At 33.0% G+C, this 23,774-nt stretch overlaps 4 protein-coding genes across 4 annotated transcripts; 1 reads left to right on the top strand and 3 right to left on the bottom strand.

Moving 5' to 3' along the window:
• Positions 1–3,073: 3,073 nt before the first annotated feature.
• On the bottom strand, positions 3,074–6,057 carry LOC126834074 (cuticle protein 19-like). Its single transcript, XM_050565714.1, has 4 exons — positions 5,949–6,057; positions 5,745–5,849; positions 5,306–5,542; positions 3,074–3,476 (listed from the first exon to the last, which is right to left on the bottom strand). Exons 1-3 carry the CDS (start codon positions 5,958–5,960, stop codon positions 5,312–5,314), a joined length of 348 nt encoding a protein of 115 aa, XP_050421671.1. The 5' UTR covers positions 5,961–6,057; the 3' UTR covers positions 3,074–3,476; positions 5,306–5,311.
• A 3,241-nt stretch (positions 6,058–9,298) lies between these two features.
• On the bottom strand, positions 9,299–13,367 carry LOC126834479 (putative mediator of RNA polymerase II transcription subunit 26). The gene is made up of 4 exons (XM_050566417.1): positions 12,732–13,367; positions 12,297–12,431; positions 11,989–12,161; positions 9,299–10,596 (listed from the first exon to the last, which is right to left on the bottom strand). The coding sequence occupies exons 1-4, from the start codon at positions 12,762–12,764 to the stop codon at positions 9,348–9,350; spliced, it is 1,590 nt and encodes a 529-aa protein (XP_050422374.1). The 5' UTR covers positions 12,765–13,367; the 3' UTR covers positions 9,299–9,347.
• Positions 13,368–16,090: 2,723 nt separating this feature from the next.
• LOC126834249 (uncharacterized) lies at positions 16,091–19,437 on the top strand. The gene is made up of 4 exons (XM_050566033.1): positions 16,091–16,213; positions 16,308–16,511; positions 17,465–18,005; positions 18,459–19,437. Exons 1-4 carry the CDS (start codon positions 16,196–16,198, stop codon positions 18,965–18,967), a joined length of 1,272 nt encoding a protein of 423 aa, XP_050421990.1. The 5' UTR covers positions 16,091–16,195; the 3' UTR covers positions 18,968–19,437.
• Positions 19,118–23,356, bottom strand: LOC126834250 (dehydrogenase/reductase SDR family member 11-like). The gene is made up of 6 exons (XM_050566034.1): positions 23,067–23,356; positions 21,347–21,518; positions 20,822–20,951; positions 20,592–20,721; positions 20,113–20,235; positions 19,118–19,358 (listed from the first exon to the last, which is right to left on the bottom strand). Exons 1-6 carry the CDS (start codon positions 23,196–23,198, stop codon positions 19,290–19,292), a joined length of 756 nt encoding a protein of 251 aa, XP_050421991.1. The 5' UTR covers positions 23,199–23,356; the 3' UTR covers positions 19,118–19,289.
• Between the last annotated feature and the right edge of the window lie 418 nt (positions 23,357–23,774).

Here is a 23,774-nt window from a genome sequence, read left to right as displayed (position 1 = left end):
GAGCTCAACTGTTTACATAAAAATGTTTAATATTTAGGTATTATACAAAATTGATTGGAACTGTTTGTATCACTTAACATTTTTAAACTACCGATATTAGTGTAGATAAAAACCACAAGCCACCAAATGGCAAATACATTGGGGTAACCAATGTCCAAACATAATATTATTAACGTGTACTGAGTATTTTCATTGTGATTGATGAAGCGCAATCTATTGGTTGAATAAATAGTTAATTCACGTTGGCTATTTCAAGAATAATATTAATATAAAAATAACTAGAGTTTAATTAGAAATCTAGAAATATTAGCAGCATTAGCAATTTTATGACATGATGAAGACAATGTTGCTTCGAAGGAGTTAAAATTAGTCTTTAAATTTATATTAAAATTTAAATTATTTATATTAAAATTCATTTGTTTATTTATAATTTCAGTAGTTTCAATTTTTTACTACAAATGGCATACTTAAAGTAATTATCAGACTTCAACAGCGTCCTTGATAGTAAAATACTTTTTTCCCACCTTAAACATAGCAACACGAAATGCTTTTTACTTGGTCTGTAAATGGGTTTTAAACAAAATTAACTAGTTTGAATTGTAAGCAGATGACTATTTGGAGGGAAAATAGTTTATTTAACTTTTCATATTATATTATATTTTGAAAAATGGATATGCCATTTCTCTAAATAGTCGTCTTATTATGAACAGAATAAAACACATTTTATGTATTTATGTTAATATACTAAAAAATAGATGCATAACTTTTCATAAGCATTATATCTTATTGAAAAAATAATGTATTTATTATATTATATAGTCTAGAGTCTAGACTGTAATACATAAATATGTCGGTTTAGATCCAAAGAATAGGTTATAATGGACTTATTTAAAATGTATACACTAGCTAAATAATGTAAAGCCTTACCACGTTATAACATGAAAAAAATTCTCTCAAGCCAATTTATACTTGTTTATGTATCATGTTAATAAAAAAGCCAGTACAATGGGGTTGGGGCATAGTAGTGACGGAGTATATTGGACAGGAGGAGGTCACAAGTCTACAAGAATTATTATTACTGAAAGACATAAAATCACTTTCAAATATACTCTTCAATGTAAATCTGTAGATGGTTCATGGTACAAATACAAATATCTATAAAAGCATTGTAATGACAATAATAAGCTTTAAATTGTATTTTTTATATTAGGACAAGTACGATTAAGGTTGACCGTTTGTTTATAATAATTTGTTACCGTTGTATCCCATACATCATAACAATTAACAAGTAACAACAAAATGAATTTGTTTCCCAGACGTCTGATTCACTCTCACCTTGCAATCTAGAAATTTATTACAGTCAAAGTGTAATTTCTCCCTTTTTTTTATTTTCCTTAATCTTTCTAAAGTCTTTCAAAATGTAACTTTACTCAAGTTTTCAGACCTTAAGCCCTAAAACTACACATATAAAAACGATATGTAGAAAAAGTTCTACCATTTCTGTGGAACAGGGGTTTAAATATTTGTTTGGTTTGTCAACGTATATTGATAATATTATGTCTAAAGAATATTCCATACAAATATAGAACTAGTTGGACTTCTTTAAAAAAAGTTACAACGTGCCGTAATTTTAAGTTGAAAAAATATGTATATTTTTTGGGTGTGTATCTCGATTCTCGAAGGAGAAGAGGTTAACCTTTTAAAATTTCGGCATAATAAAGTACCTTTAAGGTACGATTTCTAATAAAAATATGTATTTATTTAAAAGTGACTTAAGTTACATAATTTAGCAAAATATTAAATGGTAAAGTATTTATCTTCCTATGTAAACACGTCGTTTCGTGTTGAAATTACCTTTCGTTGTACCATTTGTGATCGTATAAAATAATTATGAAAAAAAATCATATGACAAAAGGTACCTATGTTTATATTTAACATACACTTGGTGATCATGCTGTGTTAAAATATGTTAAACAGGGTCTATCCGTCTATGTCAATGAGTATTTTTGGTTATATATAAGACAAATTTTTTGTTTTTAATTAATTTCCAGTAATGGTATTAAATGAAATTATGATGAACAAAAACCAATTAAGAGTAAAACAGTTTTTTGTATCTTCTGAAAAGTTTTTAAAAATGCAAATAAGTCCCTTTTAACAAATAACTATTTATATTGAGTTGCTACGCGAAGAAATTGGTACAACGGTTTAATAGATATCGTGTTTCTAGACACAAAAAAAACACCATTGTACAAACAATACGTTCTCAGCTCCCCATAAAAGCTAAAAATATAGTAACTTATTTTATACCATACAAATTTTCTTATTGTTATGATTAATGACAAAACAATTTTTCTATGGAAATCAGGCGTGACGTCCCACACATTCATCTAACAATACGTAGTTTTTTTTACTAGTTATATAAAACAAGTAAATTGATTATAAGACATTCTTCGGAAATATTTTATTATAATTAGATTAACTTTTACCTAAACTTTTACTTAAATAAATATATATATATATATATATCTTTATTACAGTTAAGTTTCATTGAAAAATAATTGAACCACAATTAAATTTTTTTAATTTATTGTATTTTTGTTATTGTACCATTTACACAATCAGTAATAATTAAAATAATCATTTTTTTTTTTTATATCAATACTCTAACTTAAAGAAAATCTTACCCTGGCACAGTATGTTATATTGATTGCTAAAATATTATTAAATTGTTTATAATTTTACCATTGTACATTTGCATATTGAGAATATATAAGAACTTAAATAAAGGAAATGTAATCATTTATATTGTTAAAATATTATTTTTGGTGTATTCATATTTTTTATTATCTATGTTTTTTTAATATTTGGAAAATAACTTGTGCCTATGGCGTAACGTTTATTTAGTTACTAGAAGTTATCTTCGATTTATCTTTCATGCGTGAAGACTCAATTGGCTATAGCCGCATATTTCTGGTAATTATTTATTTCTTGTGTAACAATAGTAATTTTCTTAACGTAACAAGTTGTCAAAGCGACCGGTCACACATGAATTCCTCAGGATAAAAAAAATATATATAGAAAAATAAACGTCATATATTTATGGTAATATACATATTATAACAAGACTTTTATAAGAACAAACCAAATAAACCACAACATTTCTCTACATCAAAACATGTTTAGTACTTATATGTTATTATAATGTAACGCAATATAATATTATATGCATAATGTAATATAATACGCAAAATCTTATGATACATAAGATATATTATTTGATATATAAAATAGTAGCATAAATTGTAGATACAACATAATAAGTTTAAAATATAATATAAGAATATGTTAAACAAGGTAATATAAGGACTAGATTGGTATTTCAGCTCTTCCGTGTCCTTTTAAAATAGATATTAGTTTGGCCTCCGTAGACTGTATTATTCGATTAGCAAATTCACTTTGCTATTTAAATACATTCCCTAGAAAATAAACAATTTTATATTTAAACTACATATGTAATACAAACAAAATAAAAATAATTTATTAAAAAATGTGAGTATTATATTTTATAACATATTTAATATACGTTGTAAAAAAATGTCTCTATTTAATTTCAATTATCTCAACATTGAAATCTGTAGATTATAATTATTTTATTAGATTCTTATCGCTACTGGTTGTCGTAATGTTTTATTAATTATGAAAACTAATATTGTTTTTACTCTCGTGGTTGTATAATCCTGTTCAATAAACTTGGACACGTTGTCATTTGAATACTACAGAAACGGAGCAAAATAAAAATTGTGTTTTTAGATGATGTTCATTAGTTTTTATCAATATTTCTAACAAAAATTATTTGAAGAAAAATTGTAAAACAAGTATAGGTAACAAAGGTATAAATGACAAATAATGTATGATTGAAATATAGTTTTTTTTATTATCACTATTATGCCCTTGTCCCTTTTGCTTCTCATCAGTTCAATTATTATAATTTTTATATTATTAAAAATAGTTATTCAAATTAAATAATCATTTAATCGAACAATTACATTTTTTTTAAATCTTAGTTTTTATTAGCTTACGTTATAATATTAGCATTACATAAAAGTTATACATTTTATAAACTAATAAAACATTAAAAACCGTTTGGAAAAATATTTTAACATGATTTAAATTGAACGTGTCTAATAAAAAATTTACGAGGAAAACAAAAGAAAGAATGATAAATTGTTTTTTGCTAGTTGTAACATACATTAATAGTTACTCAATAATTGATCAATCAATAATACTCGTATTAGATGAAAAATTTGGCATTTAAGTAAATTATAACGTATTTATTTAGTTTTTTTTTATAAAGAATAAATTTGAATAAAGTGATAATAGATAAAATCTCCCCTCCTAAATTCTTTAATTTCTTAAATTCCATATTCTACTCTACCGGCGATATGTATAGGCAATTTAAGCACACACAGTCATACCTTTATTGCTTTGCCTACCTATGTAATATTCTTTCACTTTCGAGCTATTGTGTCATAAACACACATTATTATAAATCTAATAGCTAATTTCCTAGAAATAATGCAATATGACATTTTTCCTATTAACTCGTATATGATAAATATAAAATGATAAAAATCATATTTTCCAATATAACTACTAAAAATGTAATCTTACTTATTGTACCAAAAAAAAAAAGGTACAACGTACTTTATACAAATCGTGTGTTTTTCCTTAATTATTATAATTTAGCTTTTTCAACTGGCCTGAACGGAAAAATGATAAACTCTGGAATCATCTTTTTTATTATAGAGATCTATAATGTATTATGTAATCCGATGTAGTTTATATTTTCGTGTCATTGTATAGGAGAAAATTGGCAGATTGGGTGTTCAACCGTCCAATTTGTTGCTAGTACCTAGTCGTAAAGTTCTAGTGTTTTGGATTATATAGAAAATGATATTATATATAACTAGTATAGATTATTTTTTAGTTCAATATAACAAATTTGGAACTATCGTAAAAAATCACAAATTACAATACCGACAATTTTTTTTAAATTCTATTATCGTAACAGAAATAACATAATGCTTTGTAACTACTCAATTTTAGTGAAAAAACATAGGAAACCCCATTGTATATGTGTGTATGTCTGTAAAGACAGATTTTAAAAACAACAAATCGAATTTACGAACTTCCTAACAAAAGGTATGTTCAAAGAAAAATTAAAAAAAAAACGAAGTAATTTAACTTTTTTTAATAAACTTAATATCTTGTGATCTAAACACTATTTATATATATATATATATACCTTCGATCAGTAATGTTCATAGTGATCGGGATGGTTGGAGTGGCCGGTCTTGTGCACGACGGCGTTGAAACCGTTCTCTTTGTCGGCGGTGTATTCAACGGTTCTCAAGGTGCCGTCGGGGTCATGTACTGAGTACGAACCTTTGACGACGTCTCCGTCTCTGTACTCGTGGGCAGTTTTGTAGTCGCCCGTGTGCGGGTCTTGCACTCCGTATTTGTACGAGTACTTGGGATGAGCCTAAAACATATAAAAAAAAAAAAAAAATCGCCATGGCGACAAGAAAAAACAAATTTATTAACCACACATTTGGGATGAACATATTTAGAATATTTCGTGTATCTACTTCTGTTACACGGACAACTACAGTCGTGTGTACACAGTTATTGAAATTGACGGGTATGGTTAAAATATATATTTATAGACAGCATTGTGTGCTTACGTAGTAATCCACATGTTCGTCTTCGTCGTGATGTCCGTATCCTTGTGGGTAACACTGGACGACTTGCAGGGTGACGTACAACAGCACGCAAGAACCGATGATCACCTTTAAATGGGGGAAAACCAAAACAGTGTTACTTGTCGCACGAAAACGAAAAAAAAAATATATATATATACAATATCGACGGTCTCGGCGTCTTTTTACCTTAGACAACATTTTCAAGTGGTGCTACTGAATAACAAAAACCCAAAATATACTTAGACGATACACTTGGTGTGTTCTGGTTCGATGGCGGTTATCGAGTGTCTAACGCTGTCCGCGGTCAACGGTATATATATTGTTCCATACAAATTCCACAGGTCCTCCACTTCTTTTTCCTTTATTTTTTTTCCCCCATGTTCACATATACGCACATGTACACACGGGTGGCGTGTTGCAAACGCAAACATTGCGTAACCGCTATAGGCTCGGCCGCACAACGAAAAACGCACACTTGTATTACTATATATATTTTGTATTATATTATATTATATTATATTATGTTGTTTTCTTTTTCTCCGTGACGAAACCGTTTTGTGTAGGATGTTTTATTGTGGAAAACGCTAAGACACCTTGGGGTTATTGGGGGCGAGTCGACCGGACGATTTACCGTATTCATATATTTTTCCATCGCGATCGGTGGCTTTTAAATAATATTATAACATGCTCGATCGACATCAAAATCAATATTCTTATTAACAAAATCAACAATAGCACTTTTTGCAACTGCCAACATCGAATTCTCCTAGGTTTGGTTTAATTTTAACCATATAGCTTCCGATTTTGAAGATAATTTTCAATTAGGCATTACCGATCCGAATTATTTTTAATGGTAAAAATGTAAAACCAAACTAGAGTAAAATTACTTGAATAAAATTAACACAATTTAATGTGTATGAAATGTATAAATTATTTCGCACACAAATTAATACCAAATTTAGGTATAAAAATTTCACACAACGTTATCCAATTCTTAATTTTGCTTAAAAAGAAGAACTCCCATTACGTAATCATTGTAAAACTCCAATCGTAACACGGTCTTCAAAATCATAGCAAATATACCATGGAAAAATCAAACACCTACATTCACCCAGGAAAAAAAATACTTGAGTATTTCAATCACGATATATAATGTACCAAATTGATAACCAAATTTAACAAATTTGAAGGTTAACTTCGTTGTAAACATAATTTGAGATTTAAATATTTAAATTTGACTAAACTAAACTAATTTCCGGCTAAGGGTTAAGAAGCAATTTCAAGCGATAAGGCCTTATTTACCATATATTTTCCACTTATTGTATACAAATATGTATTAGCTCGTAATAATCACAATTTTTTGAATTGCATAGTGCAAGTGTTCTAAGTTATTTTTATTAAATTTACATTGAGTTGTATGTGAATTTATCAGAACAGCAATAACAAACATCTTATATACTATTTATAATTATTAACATTACAATTATACAGCGTGTTTTTATTAAGTACTACATTTTTGAAGCTGTAGAATTGAATGTTGCAACAGCAATGACCATGAGTTAAAATTGATTGCCCTATTTTTTTTTTCTTCTTTTAAAGAGCATTGTTATTTTCTTGTTTTTTGTATAGAATATCGTTTAGATAGTAAAGAAAACTAATGGAATCATAATAATAATGAAAAAATATCTGTTCTCTGAGTGTAAAAAGTGGCTGTACACCTATTACACATATTCCCTTATACGCAGAATCATTCAACCTCAAACAATAATTTAAACTACGCGTAGACATAATATACAAATTATTACACATGCGTTAGTCTGATAGGTCTTTCGAGTAGAACATATTATATCTCCTAAATTATAGATTTTATACTAAATTTGTACTTTCCAAATAAATGTACATTTTGATTATCATAGTATATGTGCTTATTGTGTGGAATACAATACTTCAAACGTGTAATACGCTCGGTCATTAATGACAAATAACTATTGTAGTTAGTTGAAGTTATTATATTAGAGTGAGCAGTGTGATAATAACATTGAAAAAAATATGATTTTTGAACGGTAGACCGGTAAAATGGAGTAATTCCAAGGCACTTCTTTGGAAAATGAGCTTCACCGATTTTATTTTCCTTAATGCTTTGTATTAAATTTTTTAAACAGCTTATAAGTTTTTAATTTTTGTTGTGGAATTGCCTTTTTTTTATGCAATAACAAACGTGAGAAGTAACTCATACTTTTAGCTGTCAATTTACCAAATATTGTCTTTCTCCCTTTTATACTCTCGCATCGTCTTATCTGATTAAATTGTCTTATTGTATTAAATCCATAAATCATATATTAATTTCTGTTTTAAAGACATTGACTTTTTTTGATAAAACTAATACCAAGCCAAAGCTCGTAAGTGTAAAATTGCATAAGGTACTTTTGTATTTGATACCCACTGTCTGTGTGAGGAATAACACGCATTTTTGTCTTTACCAGTTTGAACTTTGGATAGTGAGTAAAAATAATTTGTTTGGTGTTATAGTTTTTTATGTCTAAAATAAAGTAAAGATTACGTTGTAAACATTTTCACTTTACGCCTCTTATCGACTTAAAATGTTCTGACGAAATGTATTGTAATATAATTTTGGATCAGAACTGGATAAATTAAGGTAGCAACGACCCAAGGCCCATCGAAGTAGTAGGTTACCATACTAATGTTGCATACCCAACTTTGATCATTACTGACAAGAGCTCAAATAGTATTACAGGGCATATTTATTTATTTACAGTCTGTGAATAAATGTCAAGTCCAAGGTCATCAAAAAGTCTATACACCTTAATATGGCCTAAGTGGTCATTCCCTAGGCGATCATAGATTCTATATTACAGAGACTTCATCGTCGATATTCAGTAACTATTTATAGTTTAGTAGGGTATAATATATAGTAATATAGTAAAATTAAACCGTTAATCACTTAAAATAAATATTATAATTAGTTTGCCTTCTTAGTCCACGTTTGGTATACAAAGTATGACGAAACATTTGATACTCCGAAATATACTTTCTGACACCATATAAACAGTTTATGTTGCGTTCTGTTTTGAACATCGTTGCGGTAAAGCGGAAATAAGCGAATAACGGACGTTACGGCGACAGATTTAATGTTAAAATTCAAACACACCAGCACGTGTGTGTATTTCCAAACTGTGGACTAGTATAAATTCAGCATGACAAGTTCGACGTCTAAACTACCTGGCGAAATGTCGAAACTCGTTAAGTGTGAACAGATCATTCGGGGCGTGCCATGCCGAATCGCGACAATATACCGGAGCACTACACGTAGCCTATGTGTGTGTTTACGGTACGTATATAGTTGTGCAAAAACGAGATACATTTAACTAGGCTTGATTGAGCACGGCCTTGAGTGGTTTTAGGAAAACATTTTTAGGTAGTAGTGATGTAGTCACCGTGGAGCCATGCAATGTAAATAAAGGGCGCGAACAATGAAAGGGTCCGTACTGTGTAGTATTAAAACAATAAAAAAACATAACTTTATTCAACATAATGACCATACAAAAAACATTACAATTAAAAATATTAAACCTTAAGATGGAACGTTTTTCCGGCAAAATCGAAAAGTCTATCATCAGGCGGCAACACGAACACGGGATGCGCTTCCGACTCGGCGGCTTGAAGTTGCAACTGTTGTCTGTATTGTTCCACCGTAGTAGCCGGATTGGGTTGATGGAAGTACTGCAGCGGCGTGGACTGCTGCCCTCGATACTGTTGTTGTTGCTGCTGTGGTATGTGGACCGCATGTTGTTGTTGTTGCTGTTGAGTATTAAGGAGCTGAGGTGGATGCTGGTACACGGCGTTGGGCAGCGGCTGGTACTGTATCGGATGCACTTGTTGTGGTACAACCTGTTGTGCGGCCAACCTAGCTTGTTGTTGCTGCTGCTGCTGCTGTTGCGGCGTCGGCGACAATATCCTGACGGACTGCTGCTGCGGTTGCTGCTGTAGCTGTGACGCCGCCAAACGCGTTTGTTGTTGCTGCTGCTGAGGTAGCTGTGACGACGCCAAACGCGTTTGCTGCTGCTGCTGAGGGACCAAATGCGCGGGTGGCTGCACCCTCACCGGTTGCTGTTGGTATTGTTGTTGAATGAGCTGTTGCTGTAGCTGTGGCGACACCCTCGCCTGCTGTTGGTATAACTGCGTGGGCTGATACTGGTAGTTGGCCTGTGGGGTCGGGCCGGGCGGCGGCGGCTGCTGAAGTTGGATCATTATGGGGCCTCTGTCCGGTGTGATGGGTAACGGTTGTTGGCCGGGCAACAATGGCAGTGGCGAATTGTCCCCCAAGGACGGTAACGGAGGCACGTTGAGAACGTAATGAGATGGCGGATGGGTAGGCTGTACGGGCGAGGCTGTAGGGCCTTGCAGGTTGTATGGCAGTACCGTCAGAGGCGTGCCTTGTACAAATTGCCCGGGACTGGCCGTCGCGGTCGGCACGCGGTACTCGGCGTACGAAGAATGTAGCTTGTCTTTAAGATGGTCGCCAACGAACGGCTGATGGGTTTCCTGGTAGCCTTGCGAATCCTCTGGTCGGAAAGACGATGGATCGATGTTGGTTCGTTGTTGATGATACACATGCGCGTTGTCCACACGACTTGAGCTAGATGGCGTCGGTCTATGGTACTTGTCGAAAAGTGGAGATTTGTGTTGCTGCTGTGACTGCAATCCCGTTTGCAGGATTTGCGAGGATACCCGTTGTACCGGATCCAGACTAGATCCTTCTGCCACGTACTGATCTCCGTTGCCAGGAGTTGCTCCGTTGTTCTTAACGTAAGTCCTGCCGATGACAAAATATTTATGTTTTAAAATTTATATTAATCAATATTTTTTAATATTGATATATTTGTTTTTGTTTCATCAGGTCATATTATACTTCCAAATATCAGTCATTTTCAATAAAATATTACCCAGGAAACCTCTAATTTAAGCATAGCATGGGCTTGAAATTCAGGATTTGTCCCTATCAAAATAAGGATTCTTAAGACCAACAAATCATAGGGAAAGCTTAGATTTAGGATTAACCTAAAAATCATTAAGAGGTTTGGAAAACGGTATATACATTAGACGTAAGTACGTACAACACGTAAATATAAGTAATCAATTATAGGTTTTACGTTACGGGTACCTTGTAGATTAATAAATTTGGATGAATTCAACAAGTTTTGATAATTATTACCATGAACCAAGTACTTTGGTCTTTGGTACTGTGTCGCCCATCTAAACACTGTTCTAAAAATAAAGTGGTTCAACTAATAAAAAACAAGCCTACTGAACAAAAATTAAAATAGTTAATATTTATTTAGACGTGCCTACGCTATAATAGCTAGATATCGTACAAATCTGATATCAATAGGTAACTTTATTTGATTTTCTCGTGCAGAACTGTAACGTTCTTTGTATTTAAAAAAAAATGTCGCGTTCAATTTTTTTAGTTACGAATCTATAAGTGTTTTTAACACAACAACTATTGTTGTTATTTGAGAAAAAAAACACTCGCGTTTCGGTTGTGATGGACAGTTATACGAGCATTGACATAATAATAACTATAATACTGTGAATACGAGTATTATCGGTGAAAATGATTCAGTTAAGTGTTCGGCTGATATCAACGTACACCTATTTAATATTATGTAGCGTACCGTCGCGTCGAATAGGAAAATTGCAAAGAAAATTGTTTGGTTTACTATTATAGCATAACCGTCAAATGATTCGAATGAAAGTAAAACAAATATTATGTGTATTGCGCATCGTTGAAGAGGCCCGGCCTAATAGGCAAATTTAAAGGTGGTCCACAGACATGAGACATTAGTGGAAAATTAGGAGCATTGGGTACTAATAACCCTAGAAGTTAAAACTCAAACTTATAGTGCAGTTTTTCAGCGAGAGATTTGCTGAATATTGTTCAATTTAATATTCGTAATTTAAACCTACAATGTACATCTAAATTTTCAAAAAAAACTACCTAAATTTCTGCCAATGCCCAAAAAGTACAATCATTAAGAAAAACACTTATTTTATTTATCATACAATCGGCCCACGAGTATAATAAAGACACATGCACTATAAATTGAAACTGGTAGCAGCCTGGGCGGGTATTAATTGTCTATCGCCCAGTTCGCCGGAGCTCGGCTTCTTCTGTGCCACCTCATCAACAATAATATGTACTCACTTGACGCCATCGTTGTCTGCGACGTACGACACTACCCTTACGTTGCCATCCGGCTGCACTTGTGCGTAACTGCCCACTACGCTTCCGTTTGGGTGTCGCTCTTCCATGCGGTATTGGATATTGTTGGACGGCGCGTTTTCCACGTCGTATCTAAACTCGTAAGTGTTCGGTCCCTGGAATCAAGTGAAAAATATTTTAAAGTTTCAGAGTACAGCTACAGCAATAGCGGTTTAATTTCGGTTTTTCAATCACAATCAGGAAGTATAACGCGACATTATCTAATAACACACGCATGTGCGACCGCTTACCTTGTGGTCTTTTTTCGACGTCGATCCCCATTCGTTTTCTATTTGTCTTTTTTCTTGGTTGCTAACGACTTCGACCGAAGACTTGGTGTCCGCGGTCAGACCGGTGGCCGGCAACAGCGACATAACCGCGCTGACCTAAAAACACAAAGCCAAAAATTAAGATGGGGAAAAAAAGAGAAAAAATACACAACATAAGTCGTGTATTAGACAGCTGACAATACGCCAATCGTTTGTCGAGTAATCAAAAATAACGCGAGACGATTACATGATCGCCTTGTGTTAGTATTTTTATTATTGCATTTAACGTCGCGGGTTTAATGAAAAAAACTCGGGACGGATAAATCTATATACCTAATATCATAAAAAATATTGTATAGTTTCATATTATGTTTATCATTATTATTATTATAGGTAACATTGCGATATAGTTCTCACTCGAATGATGTTGACGATGCGTGAAACCTTCATTTTCACAGCGTATAATATTATAACAATATATTATAATACAACACGGCTGAGGCGACTCTGCGGCTGCGGTTGCGATTGTCACACTACTGTATTTTAAACGTTATTATTATGTATCTATATTTTAGTTTATGTACACCAACATCAATTTATTCTAAATATATTCGAATACTGTAATTTACAATATTTCGCACACTTTGGCGGCACGCGAACGGGTTTTAACGGTTTTTACCGGTTTATCGGCGGCGGTCGGTCAGTCGGTCGTCCCGGACGGTAAGAAATTCGAACTTCAGCCGAAAGTAGAAACGAGTAAAATATAATTTAAAACGACACTAACACTATTACAGTAACTATGTATATTATAATAATATGTTAGCCGCGCACTCGCGATCGGTTACCTGTATCGGAATACGTCGAAACGTGTCGGGTTATTAGCCATGATTGATTGGTGTGCGACTTGGGGGCGCGTGTGTGTTCGCCTCGGTCGATCATAATCTGTGTGAAACGATCGCAGGTTCAAAGAAATTAAACAATATGCAACGGACGCGTACAGCGGCTGCAACACGCGACCTTGGTCACGTCCGTCTGTGACCAATTGTCAATGAGACTTGCAATCCCCGTGCGCTGTGCCCGAAGGAGAGAAATCCCAAGACGTGTGCATATTTTATTGGCTGTAAACGGCGGTCAAGAGGGAAAAAAACATGTTAAAAGAACCCGACATTGTACCTATGCCTACCCATAACAAACTAAATAGCCACTAGAGCGTGAGAAAAACATAATATGTTTTATATTATAAATCAGTGTTAAACAATACGCACATTATGTTTTTAAAGCTTAACAGCTGATTAAGGACTATATTTCTGCATAAAGATGGACTTTTTTTTACTCTTGACCTATTTAAGTTCATTCGATTATCTGTATACAATATAATATGAAGGTTTCAGTTTCGTAGGTCCGCACAAAAAAACAAATAAGTAAAACGTACCAGGGCAGGGGTTCAAGAGAAGCAACAATCGTAAAGAGTAACTGTCACGGTAGCGGTTTTCGTTAAAAGACACTTTAACTGCGTGATAAACGATGATCAATGGCCATATAATTGATGGAGATCAATATAATACCTGATTAATCACTAACGAATAGAATCCACAAATAAAATACATGTTGTAAAATCAACTCCTAATTTAAGCGAAATCATAATTGAATTACATTATTAAAATTATGCAATTATACTACAGCGAAACTCCTTAATATATTATAGTTATGTTGTAAACGGCGTATAGCCTTTATTTAATTCCATAAAATGTAATTTTTCATGCATGTATTATAGTAAATGTTTAAAAAGGGAAAATCTATACGTATTAACTAATAGCCAACGTTGGAGAAATCTAGCAGGAGTACAATTATTTCTTAATATCAAATTGCTTGAATTCCGTACCAGCGTACGTTTAAAAATTCAATTATGAGAGAGCTCTATCTGGTTGAGTTATGAAATGAAGTTAAACGAACCATATTTTTATGCCTATAAAAATAGATAATAACTGATTATTTGCAAAATAAAAAATTATCGTTATATTTGTCTTGTATAATATTTTATAATACAATATTTTGTGAAGTAAAAGATCGACATATTTTTAAGCGTATAACTGTCTTGCACGTACAACAAAATAGTAAAATATACATATATTACTAATATTTAAAAAAATGTAAATTTTTTTTTCCGGCATTTTTATTTCCTTTTTGTAAATTTTGTGTAAAAATCTTCAATAATTGAAAATCATTTTAAACTATTAATTATTTTCGACAAAGTTTGAATGACAAATCATTGTTTTACAGAGCAATACGTTCAGGCTGTAATTAATCGATATTTACGTGTTTTCATTCATTTTGTTCATATAGAAATTAAAATAATAATTGTTTTATACACTTAACTTATTAGGGAAATTATAATATAAATTAATGAAGTAATAAATCGAACTCCTTTCAATAATTAGATACATACATAGCTTAAGACATATCTCATACAAAATATATAGGTTGACTGATCTAGTAGTAAGCTGTAAGACACCACCGAATATATTATTTATACGATCATTATATATATTTTATATGTTAGTAACCTCGAGTCATACGAATTGTGAATATTGGGTATTAACTCAATACAATATAGATTGCATAAATTCATGTCTAATGTAATTATTTTTTTTACAAATTGTCGAACGCTTAGAGCATTGTAAATATAATTTTGAGAAGCAGGAATTTGGTAGTTTTAGGTCAACGTTGTACAACTGTTATAAAATAATAAATATTTGATTATAAAAAAACCAAAAATATCATTGAATAATTATTATCAATGCCACTTAATGTCTACATATAGTCTATACAAAGTACAAACGCGTTACACACGGTCGCGAATTAGATGACCGTGATTAGAATAGTAATGCAATTGGTGTAGATAAAACGGTTTTTTTTAAAAAAATATTTCTTATATTTTATAAAGGTTTTTTTTGTGTTTTTCGAGGATACTTTGTGATAGGAAACATGCAGAGTACTATTATTACTATGTACTACAATTTGTATATTGTACCGTATAATATATATGGCTTAATTTATTTGTTATTGTTAAGAACATTTTTTATTAAATTTACGCTGTTGTTTGTTTTACGTCTTACATGTATTTTGTTTTGTAATTACAACAATTTTTTATTGTTTTTTTATACTTTTTTGGCCCATAAAGCATTAACAAGGGAAACATACAATAATACAAATTACATAACATGTGTTACGTGCAATCTTTAGTTATCATATTCTGTATATTAATTATTCGGTAGACATTTTTTTGATCCTCGCTAAAACCATCTATCACAACAATGATGCTTTTGTGGGTATATTTTTGCATTTTGTTGACATTTTCACGTCACAGTTTTGATTTGATTACGCACCTACATGCGCAAAACGTAAGGGGTGAATTCGATATTTAACCCCTCTTTACATGATTGTGTCACTGAAGTGCAAAAGGGTTATACATCATCCGGAAGCTATTCCGAGAAAACAAAATTAAACACACTGTTGTTTTTGTTCTAAATTATAATTTAAATCTTCATAACAGATTGCATAAATGCATTATGATTCACCGAACAAATGTTTATTCGGCCGGATCATCTGCGTAAGACCGTCCGCCGAAATATGATTTGTTTGCCGCGGGTAGTTAAACTGTTTCTATGCCGAACGACGAAACCCGTTCGTCTGTGGTGCCGGCTTATGATTTATTTAGATCAATAATTTTTTTTGTTCAACCGTCTGCGTGCAACCTGGTGGGAGGCCGACATCCCAGACGATTGGAACAATTTTAGTGCCGTTTATTATGATTTCGGTTGCTTCGTTAAGATCATCCCGCACTGATGAATCGGTGCTGCAATTAATAATACATTCAGAAAATGATCGTCGTCCCGCACGTGAGTGAACGAGTTTGACTTTTGATTCTTACATACATTATACAGTTCATGTTTATTTGTTTGTACGTGTAAATTGTAATGCTGTCCGTTTTAGATAGCGGCGCTATGTTGCATTTCCATTAGATCGTACGCCGCGGACGTCTTGCCCGCTTCGTACGCTTGGAGTACGTTCACGGGTCCTGTGTCCGGCGAAGTGCATGAAATAGACCCATTCCAACCGTTGCACACTCAGCTCCAAAGCGATCAGCCGCAAGAAGAACAGACTACCCGCAATCCCGAAGCTCCCAAAGACTACGTCGTAAGAGATACTTAACGCAATTAATTGTATTTAAAGACGCTTTAGGATTGATGAACAATTAACTATTATTTTTTTTAAAAAACTAACAAATCTTACTTGAAATGTGTGAAATTAAAATTTCCTCTATTCTACCCCAAAAGGCAACACCACGGAATTTATCCTTTCATTTAAGTTGTTATAAACTAAATACCCATTCAATAATCTATAATTAAATTATTTAAAATGTTTATAAACTTATAGTATAAATTATCTACTTTTTATTTTTGATATTCGAGATTTTTTAATTCCGGCTCCAACAGAACAGTCAATTGATAATATTTATTGTTTATAAATTATAATATAATAACAAATGTAAACTGAGATTCGAAAAACGCTTACTATTTATACACATCAAATAAATTACACTGTTTTACTTCACCTTCATATAAGAAAATATACGGACACCATGTAGTTTAGACATAAGTACAATATTTTAAATTATTAAATAATCGTAGTAATTTTTTAATAAAACGTTTTAAACATAATTATTTATTAACAAAAGACTGTGTTATAGAGCCGTAGATAATATATATTTAAATAATATACCATGAAATTTACTTTTAAATCAATTTTTAAAAAAAAGTGAAATTCTATACGTTTGATTAAATCGAATACAGGTCATTTACATAATATTTTACAACATTAATGAAATTGTGTTTAGGTTACAAATGACATAAATCATAATATAGGTAAAATTGTTTTGACCTCCTGTCTAAACTCACTAAAACCTTGTTTGTTTATTTAAAAAATAAATAGACTCAACGTTATTTCTCCTTGTGGTATTGCCTTTAATTAAACCAATAAGTAATAGGCGTTTTAGTATTGCTAATTCACTTAATTGTAATTGCATATTTGTAGAACGCGTCTGACTTATCGGTTTAAAGCATATGTTCTGTACATTATTTGTCGCGCAGGCCAGACCATTGTATTCGTTTGCCTACGGCGTGGACGACCCGAACACGGGTAACGTACAAAGCCACTCGGAAACTCGCGACGGTTCCGTGGTTAAAGGCGAGTACTCTGTGATGGAACCGGACGGCGTACTTAGAAACGTGCTATACACGGCCGATGCGGAAAACGGCTTTCGTGCGTCAGTCCGGTTTATTCCACCGTCATCTGGAACAGAATCGGTGTCCGATGCCGGTGAAGAAGAACATAACGAGCACAACCAGTCGCCACCGTCACCGCCACCGTCCTATTCGCCACCGTACGCAGAACAACAGCAAGTTGACGATGACGACACAGACCTGGAATCGTTCCCTGAGAGACCTTCGCCGTTCACTTCGCCACTGTTGTTCGATAGGTACAAAAACTATGCGGATATCAGTGGCAACGATGCCGACGACGCCCCGCAGTTCGACGACATAAAGTTCCCGCCGTCGTCGCCGTTCGATGACATTAAGTTCCCGCTGCCACGGTTGAGACCGTCTCCGTTCAAAAACGCCCCGTCCGAAGGTAAACTTGCTAATAATAGGCACATTTTGTTTCATTCAAAATAGTTTTAAAAATACTATTTATTTATTATCTTAGGGAAACGTTTTGACTTTTTAATTATTAGATTAATGTTTTTAAATAATTGGATTAAAAAATCTTAATAATAATTGTATTGTGTACGCGTGAGCGCAGGCCAAAAATTTAAATACACGTGAGGGAGAAAACAGTAGTTTTTTTAGTTCATTCATTTATTTTACGATAGCGACTTACTTTATTTACATAATTTTGATGTATACATTTTCTGATTATTCTTAATGTATTTTAACATGTGTATCCAAACTCTAGGCCTGTGCTGTATGTCTGTATAGGTCCGTCACTCATTTCCACATCTAACATATTTAATAATATACAGCATATTCTTATAAAATATTATTTGCTCTTTAATGTCAATAATGTTGTGTTTTTGGTTCCAAGACTCTGACGATTATAAATATCCCAATGCGTTTGACTCGTTCGACTCAGCGGAATACCCGGATCCACCCAGTTCATCGTTTGACGACAACTCGGAACCGTCGAGTTCTTCGGCGCTCATCGCGTCGGAACCGTCGACTTCAGTGAGCGACTCGTCAAGGCCACCGCCGGGTTTGACGTTTGGTCTGTCGTCGGGCTCGCCGTGCGTGGCGAACCGTTTGCCGGCCGTGTCGTCGACGCTTCGGCCGCGGCCGTCCTCACAACCGGATACGCCTGTATTTCAGACAGGACACCCCAACGATTTCGGTAAACAGACGTTCGACATCGACGACATCCAAGTGATCGAGGACAACGGCAACGACAACGATGCGGACACCGCCAATACCTCAGACAACAGCAACGTGGGCGCCACCGCCAACGCAATTGAACAGGCACCGGACTCTCCGCAGCGACTTACGTTGATCCAGAGACTACTCCAGCTGGCTCCCATTTACCATAAGCCTGGTGCATGACCGACTTAGCCTGCTCTTCTAATATAACTTCAAAAACGTTAAATAGCGTACTAACTACCAATTCATATATATCATACGGGTTGTATCTTAAATTTAAGTCAGAACTAAGAGCTGTGTTTTAGATTGAAAAAATGAGCACCTTGTATATTGTTATTATATTATTTATTGTTCATTAACAAGAAGTTGTCAACAATTCGATCGATTACTATAACCCCAATAGACTTTATATATAGATTATAAAAATATATTTATACGGTATTCAAGTTCAAAAGTATTGAAAGTTAATAACAAAGTGAACGTTTTACATAATCCGAACAAGACATCACTTAATTAGTGACTGAGGATACGATTGGAGGGTCTCGCCAACGGACAACACAGTTAACTCGGCGATCTAAAAAAAAAAAAAAATAACAACAACAATTAGTAATTATTATAAATTTGTAAATTTTCGTTTAGTTTTAATCATCAAGAATAAGTAATATGTTTTTAAGAAGTATTAGAAATAATTTATTATATAAATGTAATGAATAATAATTTAAAAAATCCGAGTGATTCAATAACAGTAAATAATATTTTTTTTGCATTATACTTTTTATTATTAATTATTATTATTATTATATAAATTATAGGTAGTGAATACCATATTCGAATAGGTATCCTATGTATATATTATATATGTATGAATTTTGCGTTTTAGGCTCTAGTTATTCACAAGTATTGTACAATGTAATTATTATTTTGATATGATTAAACTTACAATATATATTTTTTAAAACCTTCACGACTTTTTATGCACTGTTATTAAAAGTGCACAGGATGTACTACAGCCCCCCCCCCCCGGGACGCAATTGATGTATGTGGAGACAAAAAAAAAAAGTGTATATTTATATATATATATAACAAATCTGTCCGACCACCGTGATACCTATTTTTGGTCACAGGTCGCAAATAGTGCATATTCCAAATTTTAGCATTTTCTGTTACAGGTTTAAAACTTTTGTTTTTTAGAAATATAAACTATGGTGATATTACAACGAAAAATAATTAATTTTGGAGTGGACGCTGTTTGACCTGTGATCATAGAAATAATTATAATAACTCTTAAAGCATTTTCCTCCATATGATTACCATAAATTGACACTTACCACAACGTCGGATGGAGTAGTCAAAGCGACGATAACCATGGAAGCTACTCGTTCGGGTTTCATGGCCACTAATTGTTCCGCCTTGGGGCTTTCACTTGTCCACACTCGTCCGGGGCTTATACTCTTAAAAAATAAAAAAGTTGAAATTAAAATGTTTACTCTTATTTGTTTTTCCAAATAATTCTCTTAATGCTCAGACTGTCAATTGTACACAAGGTGGATAAACAATCTACTAGAGTACAATAATAATATGCGCATGTAAGCCTGCCTCGACAATTGTGACACATACTATAATATGTATTTCTCTTCAGTCCACAGTTTTCAAATAATAGTTGTAAATAACAACCGATTAGCATTTGTCCAAATACCTAAGTAATAATGATGTTCAAAGTTGGAGACTTTGAACCTATAATCGCCTCGAGTCCAACTGATAGAGAAATAACCCTCATGTAACGTTTGAATTTCGATTGAATACTTACAGTGACTTTAGTCTTTACTCCTGCAGCTATTAGCTCGTGCCTGTACCCTTCGGTCAGATACGTGACTGCCGTTTTGGTGGAATTGTACAACTTGTGGCCAGGCAGAGGCAACATTGTATGTCCGGCAGTGCTGCAAAAACACCATAAGCGTACTGACGTTAAATCAGGGGTTGGGACCTGGTCAAAAAGAACCTAAATCTCAATATTTTAACCATGTCTCTATACATTACCTGTTGATGTTTATAACGTGTCCGTCGGTTATGCCGTACTTAGTCATACTCTTGTGACATTCTCTGCAGCACACCGTTAACGCTATTACATTTAGATCGTACATGTGTTTCCAGTCTTCGATATCTCCATCTATATCATACAAATACAAACCGCTGTATTGCTTAAGAACAATGTCTCTAAAGTGTATCATTAATTTATCTAACAATATTGGACTCGGGGCCGGACTGAGACACTGTGCTAAAGCACAATGGGCCGTCACCACCTCTTTCAAATTTACCAATCATAAATAGATAGCTCTGCAGAATTGGGCGAAATCCGGATGTTCCGAATTTTGACAATCCCATACCCAAGTGCTTAAAAATACACTTTTTTTTAATTGGTAAAAGGTTGACAAATAAAAGATCAGGATTTTACCCAATTCTGTAGCTTCTCCATATTACACACTTATGCTGGAAGTCAGAGCCCTCTCAATCCGGCTATGATAGCAGTATAATGGAGTAACGTCTACGGTCAAGTAAACTCACCGAGAATTTTGCTTTTGATCAATGTACCGGCGTTGTTGATCAATACAGACACACCTTGACCCAGTTCCGTGTCGATCCATTCGAACGCCTTCAGAATGTCCGATTCGTTTGTCAAGTCGCATTTGATAGGATACATTTTCCCGGGCAACGATTTCAACCCGTCGGCAATGCCCTGTGTTATTTTGGTAAACCGGTCAAATATACAATTAAAATCGTTTAAAATACACAGCCTATATGGCTGGGGCGACGAATGAAAGAGCAAAACACTTTGTGCATGAGATTTGGGTACATTTTGTTTTGGAAAAAGTGGAAACACACAGAAAGAGCAATCAAGCATAAACCTTCCCCAATTGCTTGTTTAATTACACCACTACTCATGAAAAATAAAATATTTTGATTTAACTTCAACGATTCAGAAAATTGTAACTCATCGAACAAATAATATATGTTTTGATTTGTTTACCACTCACACAACATCGATGGTGTAGCGCACGAGTGTAATAAGTGCATTAAAAAAAAAGTCATCTTTAGCTATATGACCCTAATTAACCTTACATATATTAATATGCTAAATAGTAAATATTCAAATTATTCCTACCATTAGGTAATTTCTATTTCAATACACATAACATTAGTACAGGGCCATGCATTTTAAAATCCCACAGTAAATCTCAGTAAATTATAAAAAAAACGTATGACACCTGTGCCACACTATGTACCTTGATTATTAAAATTGTCCAAGTCTTGTAAAAAATATATACAACTATTTGTTTACAAACTTTCAACTCGTTCAACTAAGATTTTTTGTTTTATACATTATAGCTTTTCAAGGTAAACGACAAATCAATTTGCCAACTATTTTTCTTATCGCCTAACTTAATACCTATATTTATTCAGATACGGCAAAAAAAAATCATACAAGTCTGGTTTTTCGATCAAGATTTTATATGATCATTATATAACCACAATAGATGGTGCACACTTATACACTAACGTATGATGCAATTAGAAAAAAATAATTTTACATAATATTATATTACACCGGTATATGACCCTAAATTAAAAAAAAACTAACTATAAATGTTGTATACATTTTTTCGATGAAAGAATTATCTTTTAAAAACGTAATAAAAAGAACTTGCATTATATCAAAACACATTTACTCGGGTTGACTTAGCAAAGTTATATATTAGTTCTACACACCTTTCTTATAGACAACACGTTGTATAAACAAAAAAAAAACCTAAGCGGTTAATATTTAATTAGTGAACATTAAACCGAGATAAATGAGATCATATTGTTCATTTACTAACTATATAAGTTTAGGAAAAAATAAAATATTACTTTTAAAACATAAATTCAAGCAACGATTTGCAAAAAAGTTGACACTTTTTTAAAAAAAATAACTTTACAAACAAAATAATAATTGTTTCGAATTGTCTTTTTCTTATTTTTTTATCCAATATTAATTTTTATGTTACACTATAATTTTCTATTCCTTCGAATAAAAAAATACTTTCTTTTGTATTGCCATTATTTTAGTGATATTTTTTAACGAATACAATTTTTTTAAAAATGCGAAAAAAATACAAAATAACTATTTTTAATTCCGGTTCTTCGGTGAATAATTCAAATGTATAGCTACTGTATTGCGAGTCTTAACTATAGTAGTAAAAATTCATGACCAATTCCCAGACTAATATGTAGTATTTATACAAACCTGCAGACCTTCAATGTTTCTGGCCAGTCCGACAATTTTCACCGGATACTTAGCCAGCTCGGCGACAATCGCCTTGCCGATGCCTCTGCTGGCACCCGTCACGACTATTAACTTGTCGGTCCACCGTTCCATTTTTGTATGATCACACTACTCGACACTGAACTACTAGATTTTTTTATTTTGTAAAACAATAATAATAAACTTGATTAAATGGTCGACTGTATTGTAAATGGTCAGCGAACGACTGCCTCAAAATTTATCTTTCCTCCGCATATATCGACGAGTATTACACAACTATTATTATTAATACTGATATTGTATACTGATTACTACTACTTACTTATATAAATATATATATGCATGAGAAACAGTGCCAGATAACCTGTAAGCGTTGGAACGCCTTCAGATTACAATTATTATAAGAGGCAATAATTAATATACGGGCTCAACAGTCTCTTGTCATTAACCGTTAGTATACTGTACAAAAGTTCTTTACGTGTTTTACAAGTTTTGCAGTATGGACGACTTACAGCCGTTATTAGGGAAAGCCGAGTCGACTTTGCACCTTTGACCTTAAGCTTTGCATAAAATCTAAGGAGTCAGGGCGACCTTGTATCTAATATTATAATATCAATAAAAAAAAATCCAATATTCTTTAATAAAAAACGGTATATTTTCAATGTATTATGATGGTATATTTAAATAAAA

This window comes from Adelges cooleyi, unplaced genomic scaffold (assembly GCF_023614345.1).
Source record: "Adelges cooleyi isolate 19-005CV unplaced genomic scaffold, UGA_ACOO_1.1 ACOO_flye_CR_arks_rails_tigmint_CR_PRNA_21, whole genome shotgun sequence".
In the NCBI taxonomy this organism is placed as follows: Eukaryota; Metazoa; Arthropoda; class Insecta; order Hemiptera; family Adelgidae; genus Adelges; species Adelges cooleyi.
The sequence above is the reverse complement of the archived record's forward strand: the minus strand, read 5'-3'. Positions and strand labels throughout refer to the sequence as shown.